The sequence below is a fragment of the Myripristis murdjan genome, chromosome 14 (genome assembly GCF_902150065.1).
Source record: "Myripristis murdjan chromosome 14, fMyrMur1.1, whole genome shotgun sequence".
Taxonomy (NCBI): domain Eukaryota; kingdom Metazoa; phylum Chordata; class Actinopteri; order Holocentriformes; family Holocentridae; genus Myripristis; species Myripristis murdjan.
The window spans coordinates 17,096,193-17,115,708 of NC_043993.1; the positions used below are offsets into that span (position 1 = coordinate 17,096,193).

Below are 19,516 nucleotides of genomic sequence, written 5' to 3' on the forward strand. Positions count from 1 at the left end.
CCAGCTTCTTAAGGTGCCTCTCTGAGTTATCACATTTGGATTACTGTGGAACCAATCCCATATAAACTACACCCTGTGTGATATGACTTAGTCAGCACATTGCATTTATTTTACTTGAACGAAAATTGCCCCCTCGAACACCGTTAGGTATCATCAGTCTGGGATGTTCAGTTCATTCCAGGAGTTACTTTGTGATTTAGTGTTGTAATTTACTTTTTTGTTGTACCCACTATCACTCAGCCTGCCCTGCCTACTTCTGCTTCAGTTAGGCATTTCCATCATTTCCCAGAATGCCTATGGACAACCCCCATAGAGCAGAGCTTAACTTGCTCCATTTTGCTGTGAGTTGTACATAACCCTAGTGAAGTTGGTTTGATAATAGGTTTTAACTACTGGATATTCTGTGGATATGTTTTATCCAGTTTATTTATTCATTATCAATATGTTCATCAATGTGCTTTACAAGTTATTGATTACAAGTTTGTCTGGCCTGCTGAGGCAGCTGTCGGGGCAGAAGCTGGTATCTTGTTGTCTTCCAGTGGATTTCCACCTGCATGATTGTCTTGACACTGATGCAAAACACTGACTCTAGAGAGAAACCTTTGCACTGACACCAAAGGTTGACGTTTTATGATGTTTTTGATCATTGATTTTTTTTTTTTTTTTTTTTTTTTAAATTAAACTAGCATTGCCGTGTGGGCTATAACTCGATGTGATGTCACATCGTCTATGTTGGGCCAGCTATCCCACAAAAAAGGAAAATACATCATCAAACAATAGAATGAACAAAAGGAATGTGAGGTACATGGCCATTACAGTAGCTTTTTTTTTTTTTTTAATGTTTTAGGGTGGATATTCCTGTAAAATTGTTCTCCTCTTGTTTAACTGTATCATAGTCTGAACTTAGTCCCTTTCATTTTCTCTGTTACTGTCTTAGTGTCTCTCCCTTTATGGATCTGTTTTTCTTCATTCTTGATTTTTCTTGAGTAATTTTTTGACTCAGGTCAAACCCTCACAACTTCAGAATAATATTCAACATACCCAGTACTCGAGCTGAGGGGGGATGAGGGTGGATGGCATCCCCCCTGAAATAAAAACGGTCAAAATCATCCACCCTGTAAAACTGCTATCCTCCCTTTTCATCAAATGAAAAAAATTGACCATCCCCCCTGAATTTTTTTTACAACTCGACTACTGAACATACCATATAACTCTGTAGCTCACTCATGCATAAAGAGATCCCTGATTTGATGAAGGCAGAGGGCCAGACTATCCCGCTTTCCTCTGTTAAACCTTAGACTGACACTTATTCTGAAGATGGAGCAAATGTTAATGCATGGTACTCCTCTGAGTCTTGCTGCACGTGCATTTCTCGCCTGCCTCACACGAGCTGCCTTTCACCGGGGCTGCACACACATTTGCATGGCTTTATCAGAAGTAACCTGCTCCCCTCCTGTCCCCCACCAGCCACCACTGAGGCCATTGAAGCCATCGAGACAGAAGCTGAGGACAGAGAAGGTAAACCTGAGTTCCCCCTCTCACCTCTTTCAGCAGGACATCAGCGTTTCCAGAGTCTACCTGCCAGCAACAGCAACACTTCATCCAAACGGTTCATACATTAACCAACCCGACCAAGCAGCGCTCCACAGGAGAGTTTGATGCAGATATATGAAGCACTTCACTTTGCAGTGCTATGATGTAAAAATAAATGAGAAAGAGGTAGATACCTGGGTGGGGTTGCACCATCTGTTATTTAAAGGGGTAATTCTCCTCAGTGTCAGGGAGCTAACAGTTAGCATTCAGAGCATCCAGCCAGCCTCCAGCACTCAGTAACAATGAGAGGAAGACAGCACCACTACTGTCCTATGAAACGGTGAGGGGGGAAGTGAAATAATATCAGAATCTTCAAACTGGGTGAACTAACGTTTAAGCTAACTTTTCACTAACCTTTAAGTTTGGGCCTAAGTTGGAACATAGACTTAGAAAGCGTGGACTTAGAAAGATTTAAGTCTCTCCATAAAACAATGTGTAGTCACAGCATATTATGTCTAATAATCTTATGTAATTTACTTTTTAAATTGACATGCATTTGTGCAGTGATTACTTAACTGTTTTTAAATTCGTCGAATTAGATGTGTTAAATTTACTGTCATACAAATCCAATGGATGTCATCTGCCACACAGAATCTACTGGTGCACATGAGAATGAGGTTCATTAGTTTCAAAAAGTTTGTTGAATTCAAAATGGTCTGCCATTGTAACCACTGCTCCTGGGCTTGCATTTAGTTATATACAGGCTTACTTTTTAACTATGATTGTGGTGCCAAGATATATGGTGATGCGTAAGCTGTAACTGAGTTGCAACTTACACTACACCTAAATTCTAACTGAATCACAGCTGGTGCAACCAGTCACTGGAATTTAGATTGAAGAGAGCAGTTCCATTAAGTACTGGCGAAACTATGTATGACCATGAAATTAAAGTTTTTATTTCTTGGATATAGAAAAGAGTAATGGCTATTTGTAATTCAAGCACAGTGTGCACAGTAGGCCCTTTGTGAGGAAACATTTAGACATTTTCATCATAAATTAAATTACTGCAAAGTCAAGTGCTCCTAAGTGATGCATGATGCTTGGAAGTCCTTTTTGGGTTTGGGCTTGGCTGGTAAACAACCTCAATGTGGCACAAGAATGTGTTGCATGCAAGAAACAGGCCGGAGCTGGACCATCAATATGAAACATGCATCTTGAAGCCTCTTTTGTGTATCATGAATATGTTTTCAAATCTATAGGAGTCCACCACAGTAATATGCCTCTGGTGATCATGGCCCAGTGACAAAGGAACAAACAGCTATGACACTCCATTTTACAGCCTTATTTTTTAATTCATTTATTATTATTTGTTTATTCATTTATTTTATCCACATCTCTTTTTCACAGGGATAATTTGATTGTTAAAAAAATCATTTGTTGGATGTTTATAATTGTGAATATTTCGCCACTGGATGTCCATAATTTATCTATTTCAACAACAAGGTGAAATGGAGTTAATTTTAGTTGACTGGCTTTTACTTTGATGGTAAACAGTGTTGATGGTGATAGGGCACTGTTCTTAGATTTACTCAGAGTATGGATGCTGTTTCTATAAAATGCAGAAGCACAAAATCAAACTTACCACCATGAAATAAGCTGCTCACCAACAAACAAAACATCATGGAGCATCACCACACTTACATTCAGTGCACACAATAAATAAACTCCCCTAGACACACATTTGATACATCATATAGCACACTTTTTTCATAAAAGTCTTCACTTGGACAGAATTTTAAATAAAATCGTGTAACAATATGCTTCTCAGTCACATGCCACTCAAATTTGTTACAACCTCTTCACATTGTATAACGTATAATGCACAATCCATAAAATACTCTATTCATAATGAATATTGACCCATACAGGTACTGAAGCACTTCTTTAACCACACATCTACACATGTTTTATGAATCTTATTTGCAATATCACTCCACTTCGGTTGAGATTATCGGTATGTTTTGTTGCTGTCTATTCCAAGGGTATTAACCGCATCACTCATGAGTCCTGATGTGTTTCAAGACTGTAAACAAATGAGATGACACATTGTCTGTATCCATGACTGTCACAGAAAAACACACTCACTTGTAATTATTATTTGTCAAGATGCTCACAGCTCGCTAACATGTAACTAGCTCCAGTTTCACCTGATATAGTGTATGGGGACTCTTTAAAGCATTTGGTGTTTTGGTGGTTATTTTTTTATTATTATTTTTCATTTCAGATTGTGTTGTTACAGCATGAGATTGATCCTCTGTCCTGTTTCTCTCCAGCTATCCGTGGCTTCTCCCCCCAGCACAAGATCAACAGCTTCGAGGAGGCTAAGGGTCTGGACCGCATCAACGAGCGCATGCCTCCTCGCAAGGACGGTGTGAACCACGTGGGCCACTCCATGGGAAAGATGAATATGTCTGAAGCGAACGGCACCGATGACAACAGCAACATCCAGTAACGCGCTGCCTCGGTCTCAGAACCGTGCTGCTGTTGCGCTGTGCAGCAAGACATTGCCAAATCTGGAAATCAGGCCTCAGAAACATAGACAGAAATAAAACAGGCCTACAGACAGAACATGAAATCTGCAGCAAATCTCAAATGGGTGAAAAGGTAATTAATTTCATGAGAGTAAGTCATTGCACAGGTGGGGGAGGGGGACACTTGGATTTAGACCTTAGGGCAGGGAAGAGGAGAGGCCAGCGGGCTGCAGTTTGGCTGTTTGCCTGGAAAAGAGTAATTGAAAGATTTGTCTGCCTGTTGTTCCCTTTCTCAGTTCAATTACAGACTGAATCGGTGGGATTTGTGTAGTTCTGATGCTATCAAATGTCTGCTCCTTCGTTATAGGGCCTGACAGACGACATAATTTCAGTATCCATGCCACACAAATCATTTTACTATTTTATTAAGAGTTTATTAAGAGTCACTCACACATTCACCTCATAAGGAAAATAGTTGTTTATCAATGTTTTACTAGTATTAACAACTACAAGTCAAATACACTTTTTAAGAAAGAACATTTGAAAAGCAAAATGTGAACCTCTTACAACTTGCAGTGCACTTTTGCCAGAGGACTTTATTTATTGATTTATCTTGTGGTAAGATGTCATCACGCTGCGAGGGGAAGAGGATAGGGTGCTCAGCGCTCACATGTGCTTGGCTCTTGCCTGTCCACCAAAACCACTGCAGTCTGACATCAAAGTCTACCCTGGATGTCTCCAAACTTTACGCTGCTGCTCCTTTCTTCCCCTCACCCATAACCACTTGCTTCTACGAAGAAATAACTTGGGGATCATGAGGGAGGAAAGGGAAAGAGAAGAAATGACAGGGGGAAACTGTTCCACTTATGTACCTCAGCATCACAGATACAACATCAAAATCTAATATCAGAAAAAGTCCTAAAAGCTTTTTATTCTCTATGTTTCAAGATGCAACATGATCCAAGTAAGTGAATCTCAAAGGGGATTTTATCAATATCATCCAGAAATTCAGTTTTTTCCTCTATATTAATTGTTTAATTGCCACACATGTGAGAAGTGTGGCTTCTGATGGAGCTATAATTGGCCCATGTCCAGCAATCATGTAATTCGCTTTATGGAGAGGATACACTCGAGCATCCTCCGCTGAAGGAGGCTTCAGGCAATGCAGGTTTTCCCATCTCTGCTGCTGCTGGGACTGCAGGCAGCATCGATTCCCAGATCACAAAGGAAAAGACGAGGTGGCAGAGGAAAGAAGGAGTGATTTGGAGCTTTGGGATGGACCCCTGCTGTCGCACACTACCTGAATATTTCTCACCTGCTTGCCACTAAAGAGCAAGAATAGATATAAATATACAATGTATGTGCAGTCACTCAGATATGCATTAATGCCCTTTTATTTTTTGCACATTATGTTGTGCAACAAAATAATTTAAAGACACACAGAGTGGGATTCTACACACAAGACCCCCACAAAGTACTTTATCAAAGTGAGAAGGAAATTCTACAAATTTGTGAATGCATTAAGTCAAACTATCTATTTGAAAAAGCATTTAGTCCCCACCAACCACAGTGGTATTGTTTGGGCTCAAAGACACAGGCTCACATTCAAACTTTACTGGATATTTCAGATCTTGTGACACTTGGACTTTCTCATTAGCTTGCAATGTTGGTGATTTGTTAAATGTGTGCCTCTTTAAAGAACAAATCTAAGATCAGTTCCCTTTAGTAGCCCATATCTAAATGGCATTTATGGTTGGACTGTCTTCATGATCCTTGAGCACAGTGTGGAAGAAGCAGCTGCTTTATGGACGACATCCAAGTGCTGGATCTGATATTCCATAGAAGCCTAATTTATCATCATGCCTCATTGCTTTTCAGTACATATTCTCTTATCTAATTTTAATATGGAAGCCACTGGAGAATCAGGACAAGAAAAAAAAACACCCTCATTATTTTCACATTATTGGCAGAGTAATTGTTTTTTCCTGCCTGAAACCTCCATAACAGGATTTGAATCTCATTCATAAATGAAGCATTTATCCCCATATTTGCACTGTGTCTGTATATTATGATGAAGAGTACACCTATATCGTAAAACATGAAGTTGCACTGAGGGGGGTTTTGCCGGCTAATATAAAAAGCCAAGTGGAATTATATCAGCATATACTTTGCTTCTGAACAGGAAATGTTCTTAAAAATGAATTAATAAATCCCTAAAGAGGGCTGAGTCACATATGATGTGAAATCTTGTGGAAGAATGGGACCTGTGAAGCACCGAGCTCAAGTGACACACGCTACCATATAAATTTATAGAATTTCCTTTCAAACATGAATATTTTTTGTACTTTATGTTCTTTCTATTTAATCAATCATGAGTATGTTTATTATAAGGATGGACAAAAACAAAAACAGTGACTTTTAACACAGCATCTACGGTATGGAACGCATCAGTGCATGCAATTAAGTTCCTAATTGTTATGTGAGATTATAATTGTGATAATTGTGTTTCAAAATAGTAAACTTGAATTATTTTATTTTTGAATTTGTAAAGTTATATTTGTCTTGTTTTATACATATTTTTATGGGGCTTCCTTTGATTGTTTTGTCCATTATTTTTCATTCTATTATTTATTACCACTGGTTTTATTTTTATATTGCATTGTTGTATGCAGAGATGCCCTTCTAAGGTGTGAAGCCTTGTGTTTTTTTTTTTCTTTCTGTTCTGTTGATGTACAGAAGATGTTCAATAGTGTGAATGAACATAATCTCAGTGAAAAGCAACATTCAGGCTGCCAAAGCATGATAGCATGGTTTTCAGATTTAAATGAACTGGACACAGTGAAAATCATGTGTCGCACTTACTTTAAAAAGAAGACATTATATTCTGACTGTATTTATTGCTGATACTCTTATTATTGTTACAATTTAGCTTATGATTATTTTTCCTCCCACTGTTCTCTGGTTCTTGTATAGTCTATATGAATATTTCAAAAAACAAATATCATGGATTTTATCTTGCAACACTTTTTTCTTATTATGTCTGGAAATAGGTTTTGGCATTTGACTTCCTAAATGATACACACATTGTAAGCATGCCCTATGGGACAAATCACATTTTTTTACTCTTGAATAAAATATGCATGAACAAAAAAGAGGTGCCAAATCGTTTCTCATTGGTTGAAAAAATATTAAATGAATGTATAACCTCCACTTAGAATATAGTGAATTAAATAAGCCTACTTGTGAATTCAAAGGCAGTGTGACAGTGTTTACATGTAAATCCTTGGTAAGTTAACACCTTTGGAGGTTATTTATATCAGATTATTTGATATTAGCCTATGCTGAATTGTTGGAAAAGGCAGAATATTGCATCCATTAAAATATAACTAGTGACATGATTAGTGACATTAAAACCGTGATGTTTTGTTGGATGGACGCGACATTATGATTAACTGGCATAGCCCCTCACCATTTTAATCAGGCTTCAGCGGTTGTCAGTGGTTGTGTTAGTGTGCTGTAGCTCATTACAGCCAACCAATCAACTGGTGCCCAATGACATCACAACATCAGAGACCAACATATGGCTGTCACACCGCACTGAATGAGGAAGACACTGAACTGACATACTGGACATGCATGTCGCAGGAAGACCCACACCTACTCTGCCTCTGATTGATTAACTCTAACCCTCACCTTAACCCAAGGAAACTAGTATCAGCCAATCAGAGGCGGGTTATGCACGTCCAGTATGTCAATTTAGTCTCTCCCACTGATTATTGATTAGTCACCATTGTTAATTATCAGTCATCAAGACTTTTTTGAGCTCTTGTGGATTTATATGGCACAATATTGTCTTATGATGTAAACCTGTTTATCTACCACTTGTTTTTTTTTATTTCACAATTTAACATTTATTTTATTTTAAAGAGTCTTTATTTTAAAGTTTATTTTCTCAGAAGCAAAAACTTCAAAGGAGCACTTGAAGGCAGCTTGAGTCCATTACATCCTGTCTGTCTGTCTCCTTATCGCCAGCATTCAAGGATAAGTGGGTAAAGGGCAAAACAAGTAAGGGGGAATAAATTTAGACAGTCCATCTCGGTTATATAAGAAATAATGTATCAAAATTATATAGTGTAAGGAATAACATGCTTAAAGGTAAAAAGCAAAACACACACATGGTAATGCAATCTTTATTGTGACAAAACCTGCAATCTTTATTGCTGCAAAATAATTGAGGTTGTTTTTTTTTGTTTTTTTTCTCACTTCTGACAAGCATTTCTCATGTTTACATTTTTTTCCCCATAACTTTATTGAAAAAATCACAGGGACAGTTATTAAAGTCAGCAATGCAAACAAAGGCACAAGAGCTTGAAAACTAAATTTTTGAATTTCAAAGGGAGAAAAGGGAGACTAATAATGATGAATAGGGCAAATTATTATTTTTAAAACATATTTTCAAATAGCCGCTACGCCACCTAATGTGATGTCATTATACCCCCCTCCAGTAACTGTTGAGGTCCAGTTTAGCGCAAGGTGGCTCCTCAATGTTATTGAAACCCAGATAAGGCAACACCCGTCTATTTGATTGGACTTAATATTTTGTTTTTCCCGCGGCCATCTGCAAATGTGTGTGCAGGCTGACAACAAACGTCATCGCTGGCTGACCGGATAGTCCGACGGGTTTTGAAGCGACTGCTGCCCCGACAAACATAACGGTTACCGTAGCTGGCGAGCTAACGGTAACGGCTGTGGTCAAAGCTAACTGGCTTAGCTTAGCTTAGCTTAGCTCGGCTAGGCACACCGCACCGGGACCGTCTTCCAACAGCAGGCCTCTGGCTCGGCAAAACAGCGCCGTGAACGTCTCGTCAAAATGGACAAAGACGAAGCCGACCGATTAATAGAGAAGGCAAAGCTGTGCTTGCGGTCAGGACGGAAAGAGAGGGCGTTGCAGCTGTTGTACGAAGCCCAGGACATTTTTCCCAGCACCCGAGCCAGAGGTAAATTTAGCTGACGCACATTTTGCAATGGCAGCCTGAGCCCAGCTAAATGTAAACCTGAAGGAGCAACACTCAGTTTACTGCTCCCTCAGGTGCTTGTGTTGATGTAGAGCTGCTGTTTTCTTAGATGGGTACAAAGACATTTCTGTAATAGCTGTGGTAGGTTTAATTTGACGGTATTCAGCCTGAAATTGAGGGTTGTTATGAGATACCTGACCCGTCAGTGCGCTGACAGCGCCGGGGACTGGAGCACCTGTCAAAATCTGCCTGTGGGACTGTACAGCTGCTTCACATAGGTTACTGATGATTAGCCCTGCCTCAGCCATGCATTTATCATTATCATCATCATCATCATCATCATCATTATTTAAGAGTAAGTTAACCTTCTTGTTATCAGTTTGACTCCATTCAATGTTTAACGTATCTAAATGCATGATTAACACCGTTTATCATATTTAATACTTGTCCTAATTTAATGGAGACAAGTGAGTAAACATGAAATTAACACGATGGTATATTTTTTCAAATGTCCTCTACACATTGACCACAGGTTGTTGTTGTTTTTTTTTTTAGCTGTATAAAATATATAAGTACCATCAATATTTTACACACATTTGTTGCTTTTGTTGTTTTGAATAATACTGAGGAACTATAACATCTCATATATAATCTTCAAAAACCTTCCCTCTGCTATAGGGCCCAAACAGAACATAACCACACCTGTAAGAACCACTGGTAGTTAATGTGACATTTGGGAGGGAAAAACATGATTCCCATATGAACTTTATTGTACAAGAGAGGGTTGAGTGGGGGAGGTTATGTTTTATTTAAAGGGCCATTTAGGCTGTCAACAAGACATATAAAGTACCTGACACATATACTTGGGTATTGATTATTTTTATAATCATTTTCTGCAGGTTTAAATTGCTGCAATCAAATTGACCCCAATATATATGAAAAAAAGGTAGTAAATTCAAAGATAACAGTAGAGATACTTTATTGTTCACTTTATAACCAAAAGATTTTTGCTGCCATATCCCACCTATTTCAGTATCCATGTTTACTGGTAATTAAACTTGCAACAGCCCGATTTTGATAATTGTGGTCAGGCCTAAGAAAACTTTGACTGGTGTGATAGGACGATAGATAAACACAATATGCATCCCAAGGGAGTTAACGGAAATATCAAATACTAATCAAAATTGTTTTTACTGATACTTCATTTTTACTTTTAACTTCCTCAATTACAAAACACACAAGACATTTAAATGTTAGAATTGCCAGCTACAATCAGTTTAATTTCTCTTGGTGAAAGAGGTGTAGTTGCAGTGTTACTGTAAATTGTGTTTTTAATTAGGCTAGTTTTTGTTTTGATTTTGATTTTGTTTTCAATTCAGTTTAGTTTTGGTGAGTTTCCACAGTGGGTTTGCTCATTTCAGTTTAGTTTTTATTTTTTGAAAATGTTTAGATTTAGTTTAGTTTTTATTAGTTTCAGTATTAGTCCTAGTTGCTGTTGTTGTTATTATTATTATTATTATTGTTATTGTTGTTATTATTGTTATTATTATTATTATTATTATTCTAGGGAATAGGGTATTTGTCAGGGGTAAGGTTAAGAAGTTCAGAAGAGGTATTACCATACAACAACACCACCTTGTGAAGGCAGTCATGTAGACATCCCAGTCTCAGTAAACATCAGCACCAACAAAAAAGTCTGGTTTCATTTTTATTTCAGTAACTAGTTTCAGTTGTTAGTTTAGCTTTAGTTAACCTGAATAACCTTGTGTCGAGGTCACTTGTTTATGATTTAGTCCTTCAGTACACGCTGACACAGTGTGTAAGGGCAACAGGGCCTCAGTTGTGAAACACCGGATGGCTCTGTGTTTTCAAGTTGCGTTTATGGTTGCAGCCTTACTGGCTGTGCTGTGTGGTGGCACTGGTCCAGCACATCATTAGGAAGGTACCCAGCAGAATGAGATGCATTAACACTTAGTAGACCTATTGGTGAACATCCTCAGGCTGGAAATTGAAATGGTGGTCTGGAGTAGATAGGACTGTGCAGATAATGAGGATTAGGTTGCTTCTTGGATAGTTGTGGGTAGAGTCATAAGAAATTATAATAATGTGAATTTAGCAATATTATTAGATTCAGTCAACCTGGTACTGGAACAAGCACAAGGAAAGCACTGGTTGTCGCCTCCTAACAATATGATGCCCCTGCCATTATAAGCCACTTTTATTTATTTTATTTATTGATTGATTTTATTTTTGGTGAAGTGGTCATAGCATATTAGTGTAATTTGATTAGTTTAACATTATCATATTCAGTACCATTTTGTCAGTTCATCCCCACATCCATCTGAAATTTTCCTAATGTGGACCTGCCTGTGCTGGTTGAGATTAGAAATGGTGATTGTTAATTTACAAGTCACTTTATGTGTTTATCAAACTGACTGCAGCAAAATGAAGTCACTTTCTGTTACCTGAGTTGTGCAGTAGTTTCATGTAGGGCTGGGTGATATGATGTCATGATTTGTTTGATACAATACCTTGATATCGATGTTGTGACGGTATTGAAGGACTTTTAGTGAATTCATAAGGTATTTACACAAGATATTTTTGATAAACAGTTATTAGCAATGTGGATATGATGACCAAGGCAATTACAATAGCTTTAACAGTATGTGTAGAAAAATTGCTTGTTTTTTTTTGTTTTTGTTTTATGATAGGTCATATGTCAGAGAGCAAACAACAACAAACACTTTAAGCAATAAAAATCTACAGATTGTGAAAAGGAACTTCATAAGTGCTTTTACTTGAAAAGACAAGAGACCTTTTTCATTTGGAAGCTACACATATTCTCACTTAATCAGAGCTGAACTCTAAGCTAACCTCAGATCTTGTTCTTGTAGTGCTGATAGACGCCATACTGAGGAATGGAAACAGTGCATGTCCTGAGGAAAACCACGTCCCCCCACCAAAAGGCTGGCGAGACAGGGATTTTGGAAATGCCCATGAAGACAGCAGTGCAGGTGCTGATGAGAAGAAGAGCTACACAGAGGAGCAGCGCCTGGGTGTCCTTAGGTGCACAGTAACACACTTACTCTGTCATGTTTGCATTTCACACTGTTACACAATAACAGACGGATGACTGCCACTGTTCTTCACTGTTTAACAGTGGCTATGTTCACATGCATGGAGCAACCTGGCCATATTCATGTTAAAGTCCAATTTATGGTAAGCTAAAAGCTAGAATGGTTTGCAAGATGAAAGAAAAACTGAAAAAGTAAGCTGCTAGATATGCAGTTTGACTGAGCAGTTGGTTATTCCTAACACAGGTGAAAGAAATGATGATCCAGCTTGTAAAAATAATAGTAAGTACAGCTCTCTGTCATGTTTTTTACTGAACTCAAAATGTACCCACAACATGGTGTCAGTTGGTGTTTGCACAAGCACCAAGGCCAAAAGTGAAAGCAAGAGGTTTCCATGCCACTTATTTAGTATCAGCTTAAACTAGGCATCTTAACCAGACATGTCATTTTCAGAGTGTGAGCTTGTGACAGTAACATGGGTAACCACTGACAGTAACTGTTGGTGTCCTGTGTATCCACTCACTTTGCACCATCTCTAACCTCAGATTGGTTTGGGAGAGCACTGTTGATAACGTTGTAGCTAAGCCTTGTATTTCAACAAGCATTTTGCTGTGATCTTGCAGGATAAAGAATTGCAAGGACTTCTATGAGATCCTTGGCATTTCCAAAAATGCCAGTGATGAAGACTTGAAGAAGGCATACAGAAAGTTAGCACTGAAGTTCCACCCTGACAAGAATTTTGCCCCTGGAGCGACTGACGCATTCAAAGGTACGAGTTGAGTTTGGGGCACAGGATAGATAACCAACTTTTGTTAATTTTTCAGTGAGTTAGAATGTTAAATTATAACAGTGTCAAAGTTGACTGCAAACAATTTAAAAATTTAATCATTGCTCAGTTTCTCCAAACCAGATATTAACTCTTTAACAAGTCAGTGTTTATTTAGATAAGAACAGCAAAAATGGAACATTATTCCTTTATTTTACAGTAGATATAATGGAAATCCTACGGGGGTGCCCCACTAGCTCAACTGGTAGAGCGAGTACCGCATGTAAAGGCTGAGTCCTTACTGCTGTGGCCTGGATTTCGCTCAGGCCCTGTGCTGCATGTATATATATGTGTACATATATATATGTGTGTGTGTGTGTGTGTGTGTGTGTGTGTGTGTGTGTATATATATATATATATATATATATATGTGTGTGTGTGTGTGTGTGTGTGTGTGTGTGTGTGTGTGTGTGTATATGTATATATATATATATATATATATATATATATACATATGTGTGTACTAATTATGGTGTATCTGGGTTTGACAAATTACAACACAGTCTCTGCACAACCAGATACTAAGCATCCAAAACTTTCCAGTGTAGTTAAAAACAATGAGGGAAATGCCTGTATTTTTGGAGAGCCCCAGCCCATGCACTCTGCTGCAAAACCGACCACAGATTTGGCTTAACACAATATCTGAGGTATAAATGCTAATGTACATTTTGTTATTAAATCCCTGCTGCACAAATGTAACTAAGCTCTGAATCACAGCTAATGGGTACAGTCACCAAAGCCTTTTTTGGTCTAAATATAGTCTTGATATTAGTCTCTCCTGAAACAACTATAAATAAAACACTCAGAAACATCATCCCACACAAATTATGCATATGCATGCAACTTTTGAGCCAATTAGAAGCCAGCTGCATCATTCCTCCAAGTTCATGATAACTGGACAGGTGGTGCAGCAGTCACTAAAAAGTTTAAATTTTGACCTTTTTAATTTTAGCATCTGCATCAGGCCATTCAATGTTTTTTTTTTTTTTTTTTTTTTTTCAATTCAGACTATAGTGACAAAATGCATTATCCATACAAATTTGTCAATCAGACCTGTCAGATGTCACCTGAAATATCACATTTGACCAACACAGGCCTCACATGGGGGACTGCTTGTGTGTGCTACTAACAATAGACTACAATACTCTGTACTCTACTCTAACTATAGTAATACTAGTAAAAATAATAAGATTGAGTTAGTCAAGATTCAGTGTCTTGTTTATGTGCCCTACAGCAGAGCAGATGCCTGCAAGCAGGGAGCCTAAACAGCTCACTCAGTTGAAAGGCAGTCTCACTAACAACCAGGCTAACCTTCCTCAGCTTTTTCTGATGGTGTTTTCCAGTTGGTGTACATTGTAATGATGACAGACTTTTAAAGCCTTGCGAAGCTTGATAAAATCCTGGGAATGTTTTGGAAAATGTGCTGTTTTGGAAAGAGTGCTGAAATAGGTTTTATTTACTTGCTGACAGTTATTAACCTCCCTGGAAGTGACAAACTGGTAGCCTAATTCATATTTTTAATTTTTACACTGGTGTCAAGGGTGAGTTCCCAAGACAAACCACATCTACATACATTATACAACATTAACGGTGACAGAATTACTTACTTATATATGTGTATGTGTGTATGTATGTATGTATGTATATAACTCAGTATATAACAGTTGGAATGTGACAACAGATGTCTAACTTCTTGACACAGCATTAGGCAGCAATAAGGCAAGAAAGCGTTAGAGTCCTGATTGCAGCTTCCTGGGTTTGAATCCGACCTCAGGCCATTTGCTGCATATCATCCCCTCTCTCTTCCAGGCCTTTCCTGTCTCTCTCTACTTTGACTACTGTGACTGTGTCCAATTAAGCAGAAATGTCAAAAAAGAAAAATGATGGCCTTGAAAGCACTTGATTTTTTGGAATTAAAACATGGACCTAATTTCATGTCAAGCCTCAACACTTAACATCCAGAGGAAAATTTGTGATAGATATCTGCCTTGATATAGCAGCAATTTGAGGACAATTTCTTCGTCTTTAATGTTTATTTATTTATTTATGAGCAAAGCCATATCCTAAACATAACCAAACAAGATCTTCAGAGTCATTGAAAAGGTTGTGAATTTGGTGTCCAAGTGAGTTTGGGAGCTCTCATGCTCTTACTTAGCATTCCATCACATCAAGACAAAGTGATTCCCTTGTTTCTGCCAACAGCAATAGGCAATGCTTACACAGTGCTGAGCAACCCTGAGAAGAGGCAGCAGTATGATCAGTATGGAGATCAGTCCTCAGCTGCAAATGCGAATGCAGCCCAGCACGCCCATAGTCACCATGCACGCTACCGAAGTTTCAACAGGGACTTTGAGGCTGACATTTCCCCTGAAGAGCTGTTCAACATTTTCTTTGGAGGAAGGTTTCCCACAGGTAAGCACTCATGTTTGAGAAGGGTGGATTGGTAAGATTATTGATAGCAGTTATCTGTTTTACTGAAGTCATAGACACTGTGGAAATGTTTAATGTCTTTCCTCAGGCAATATTCATGTGTACACCAACCAAGGAGCCTCCTACTCTCAATACTACCAGCCCCGCCGTCGGCGTGCATATGAGAGGCGCGAGGAGGAGGTGGAGGAGAACCGCAGTCAGGTCAGTGACTCACTAACCATGGAGACAAATCTCCCTTAAAGAATCACACCGGTCCTATTTAGACTTCTCGTCAACAGTCGTGATCGCATCTGTCCATCATAAATATTGGTTGTTGTGTAAGTGTGTACAGAATATGCTTTGGTAGCTTAGAAGTCAAGGCTTACTTACCCCATTTCACTCCACACTCACAAATTTTTGGTACCATCACTGGTGTGTTGTCACTCTGATCTCGCTAACAAACTATGCAGCTACCCTTACCCAAGTATACCTGAAGTGCACTGCTTGCCAGCCACTGGCGCAATCGAGGAGCTTAGGAATTGGTGTTATCCGGTTGCTGATAATGAAATTCTGTTTCTTCGCCTTCTTCTTATTAAATGGTTAAATTGGTTATTAAATGGTTAAATAATTCATATGTATTTGTTGGATGCTAATTGTAATCAGTATGTATGGCAACATCTACCTAAGACTGCAAAGCTATGAGGGTTGAAACGTCCTCTTATCTGTTGTGATTTTATCTCCCTACAGAACACATTCACAGCCCTCTTGCAGCTTCTCCCTGTACTGGTGCTAATCTTTATATCAGTGTTTACTCAGATGATGGCCACTAACCCACCCTACAGTCTCTTCTACAAACCGTGAGTGTGTCATACCATCTGCCAAATAAATGAACTCTCTTGTCTGTAAAAGGTCAACACCATGGTACCATAGCTTCAGTCAACAAATTTGGATTATGTTTGTGGTTTCCAGGGCGATGGGGCTGGTGGTGTCCCGGGAAACGCAGCACATGGGTGTGCCGTACTATGTGGACAAAAGTTTTCAGAAGGAATATCGTGGCACTACACTGGAGGAGCTGGAGAAAACCATTGAAAGTGACTATATCGAGCACCTGCAGTGCAGCTGCTGGAAGGAGAAACAGCAAAGTAAGTGCACTGTACTCACAGCACACAACATGGATGGATTGTAGTTGTAGCCTTAAGGCAAGTATCACAGACCTATGTTTGGGTAAATACCGAGAGGCATTTCTTAAGACTTTGGGGACGAGAACTGATCCTTGTCACCAGAGATGTAATTATTCATTCATTGCACTGTTGCACTGATCAAAAAAAATGCCAAGTCAGCTCAGTCGCTCTGTTCAAAGAACTAAATAAAATGAATCACTATGACTTTGTCCTAAGTCAGAAATGAAATGGTTTGTTTTGATTCATTCACTATTCTTAAAAAAAGTCCTGATACTGTGGTAATCTAATAGAACACTATAAATTGCAGCTTTTTTTGTCAATAAGCATTTTTTAATGGATAATCTCCTGTCCTCTTTTTTTTTCTTTTTTTTTCTTATTTCAGAAGAAAGAGGATTCATGGATATAAAATTTTGACTGAATTTGAATTGAATCATTGACTTGAATCATAGTTAAAAAATCAGAAATCAGAAATCGAAAATCAGATTGAATTGTTCCAAAAGAAAGAGAAAAATTTCCTTCATCAAATCACCAATCAGTAAATCATGAATCAGACTGAATAAGTGTTAAGCTACATGTTATAAAAGCAGACCCATAGTTTCAAATCCCATGCTGCTGAACCATCTCAAATGTAAATGTCATTTACATGTAGGTGTGATACTTAAATAGTAACAACTTGAACTCTTTCTTTTTGTCTCCTCTGCTTTTCAGAGTCCGATCTGGCAAACCTCGGCCAGCTGTACCGGGACGAGAGGTTAAAGCAGAAGGCCGAGTCGATGCGGCTGGACAGTTGTGAGAAGCTCCATCGCTTTGTGGGGCGACAGAGAGGCGAATGAAGCATGTTTGAGAGGAGGAGGAACATTTCTTTCCAGATTTATCTTGAACTGTACAACACGGTAGTTTATAAAACCGTTTTATCAATCTGGACACTTTGTAAAGAAATGTTTCTTTTGGTACAGCACAGTGGCGGATAATGTGCCTTCTCTCCTCTTGGATGGAAGAAAACGGAGCTGCATGTAAGCTGCCGCCCCCGGCTGTGTTGATAGCGTCATGAGGTGCAGACTCACTGTGGCAGTGTTGTATGAGGTCCTGGAGCCTTTAAACTTTCTTATAGAAATGGTATGACATGATATTGGGGTTTCCCTGATTGAGGTTATGAAGGCAGTTGTATGTTCAAAATCACATTTTCAGTTTGTTTTCTATTTATAGTATTTGTAGTTTACCTGTAGTTTTTTTTTTTTCTTTTTTTTTCTTGATTGCCTTTGTGTCCTCATTGAAATGTTAGCGTATTTATTTGATTGGTCTTCGGAGTGAATGTTACTCAAGCATTTTTATCTTTTTCTGTAGAAGTAATATAAATGAGTTTCAGTGATTTGCATACTACTGTAGGCTTTGAAGACTGAAAGCGTCTGTACTGTGAAATGACAGAGGACCTTTTACTCATGACAAAGCGTACGCATATCGGACATAGATACAAAAACTATAATAGAGTATATACTGTGGTTTAAGAGGCAAATGACCTGCTGCACTATTGCAGAGTTGGAAAAGTTACCAACACAACCACTTTTTTTTTTCCACTAATGTAATTATTAAAAAAAAAAAAAAAAAGTTTGTGCTTGCCAAAAAATAAGCAACTGAATTGTTCAGGTTCATCTGATGCACTTTTGAGTTACATGTTTTAGTCCTGTGTCCCATCCCCTTACTCACTACTGCATGCACCCTAGTGAGAGGCTCCAGAGATTATTTATGTATTTATTTATTTATTTACATATTTATTTTTTGGCAACCACTTCTTAGTATTACACACTCAATATCCATCAGTTAGAATATTTATGTATAATCAAAATGTGCACATCTACTGCATTTAACTGTTACCTTCAAGTTTTCTCATGATCAGTTCCAAACAATCTTACAAACTCCTGCAACCTTTGCTTTCATGTACACAAAGCCGTGTTTCTGTGTCAGTCAGTGGTACAATAGTAGTACTCTTTAGCAGAAAATACCTGAAAATGAAAGATGTCACCAGAGTATGTTTTGGCCTGTCTATGATTCGGTTTAAAAATAAAGACATTTGTTTACTGGTGGTTTCAATTTTGAATTTCTTGTCTTTTGGTCAAATCATAACAACAGTACAAGATCTGAGTCTGACAGCCAGCTAACAATATGTGCAATTGGCATACAGGCCCAGTTAGTGATTGTTGCACAGAAACATTATTGTCACTGTTATGCCTCATATTGTCATGTGTCCAGTTCATTTGCACTAAAATAATCTCAGCCTGGGTTTGAACAGTCATTCAAATAATCAAATAATAATAGGTGGAATCTTTTTCAGGCAGCAGAAATACAAAGCTAAATTATACTATTCTGTATGAAGCATTCCACAAGAGTCTCAAGCAGTGGGAAGCCACTCTCAGTGTCATCAACAATATTTATTGTGTGTGAACCTCTCACTAGTGCCTTTATAGAAGCATCGTATGTACAAAGACATGTGCCTGAAGGCTGTCTTATATTTTTAGACATTTGCATTGTGGTGTTAATGCGATCTGGCCAAACACATCGCACGCTGAGGACTGATCGTGAGAGTGGAGCCGATGCTTCAAGGACTATGTGCTTGTTTCACAGACAGCTTGGGTTAAGCTAGGAGACCTTGATCACGGATAACGAAGGCAGGACATTTACATGTCTGTCAAGTGTCAAACTTCATGGTCAGGTTTCACATTACACTTAGGCTTTCTTCTGCTTCACAGCACATGTTCAAGATTTCAGCTATCAACTAATACAGGGTCACTGCTGTTAGTATGCCAGTTTTCCTTTTAACAAGCCTATCACAGATTTATGGATTTAAAATACTGATTATTTTCTCACATTTAGAGGGCAAGCATAAAATGGAATTATAGTACAAATGCAACAAAGGTTAGGGAGCATGTGTTGCAAAATACTAAAAAAATGA

At 38.4% G+C, this 19,516-nt stretch overlaps 2 protein-coding genes across 2 annotated transcripts in view; both read left to right on the forward strand.

Annotated features, from left to right (window-relative positions):
- LOC115371796 (serine/threonine-protein phosphatase 2B catalytic subunit alpha isoform-like) overlaps positions 1 to 7,209 on the forward strand; it is a 41,187-nt gene extending 33,978 nt beyond the window's left edge. Inside the window, exons 13-14 of the mRNA XM_030069341.1 lie at positions 1,468 to 1,518; positions 3,867 to 7,209. Coding sequence (XP_029925201.1) covers positions 1,468 to 1,518; positions 3,867 to 4,045 — 230 coding nt within the window. The 3' untranslated portion in view covers positions 4,046 to 7,209. The remainder of the gene's footprint in view (positions 1 to 1,467; positions 1,519 to 3,866) is intronic.
- Positions 7,210 to 8,480: 1,271 nt separating this feature from the next.
- On the forward strand, positions 8,481 to 18,647 carry dnajc18 (DnaJ (Hsp40) homolog, subfamily C, member 18). Its single transcript, XM_030069346.1, has 8 exons — positions 8,481 to 9,061; positions 11,974 to 12,145; positions 12,777 to 12,922; positions 15,182 to 15,391; positions 15,498 to 15,610; positions 16,136 to 16,245; positions 16,358 to 16,530; positions 17,278 to 18,647. Exons 1-8 carry the CDS (start codon positions 8,935 to 8,937, stop codon positions 17,400 to 17,402), a joined length of 1,176 nt encoding a protein of 391 aa, XP_029925206.1. The 5' UTR covers positions 8,481 to 8,934; the 3' UTR covers positions 17,403 to 18,647.
- The last annotated feature ends 869 nt before the right edge of the window (positions 18,648 to 19,516 follow it).

What these genes read in the sequence shown, in the direction of transcription:
- dnajc18 (XM_030069346.1), top strand. Translation starts at nt 8,935, where the DNA reads ATGGACAAAGACGAAGCCGACCGATTAATAGAGAAGGCAAAGCTGTGC. An exon ending in TCCCAGCACCCGAGCCAGAG is followed by an intron (nt 9,062 to 11,973) that starts GTAAATTTAGCT and finishes TTGTTCTTGTAG; the next exon opens with TGCTGATAGACGCCATACTG. An exon ending in AGCGACTGACGCATTCAAAG is followed by an intron (nt 12,923 to 15,181) that starts GTACGAGTTGAG and finishes TTCTGCCAACAG; the next exon opens with CAATAGGCAATGCTTACACA.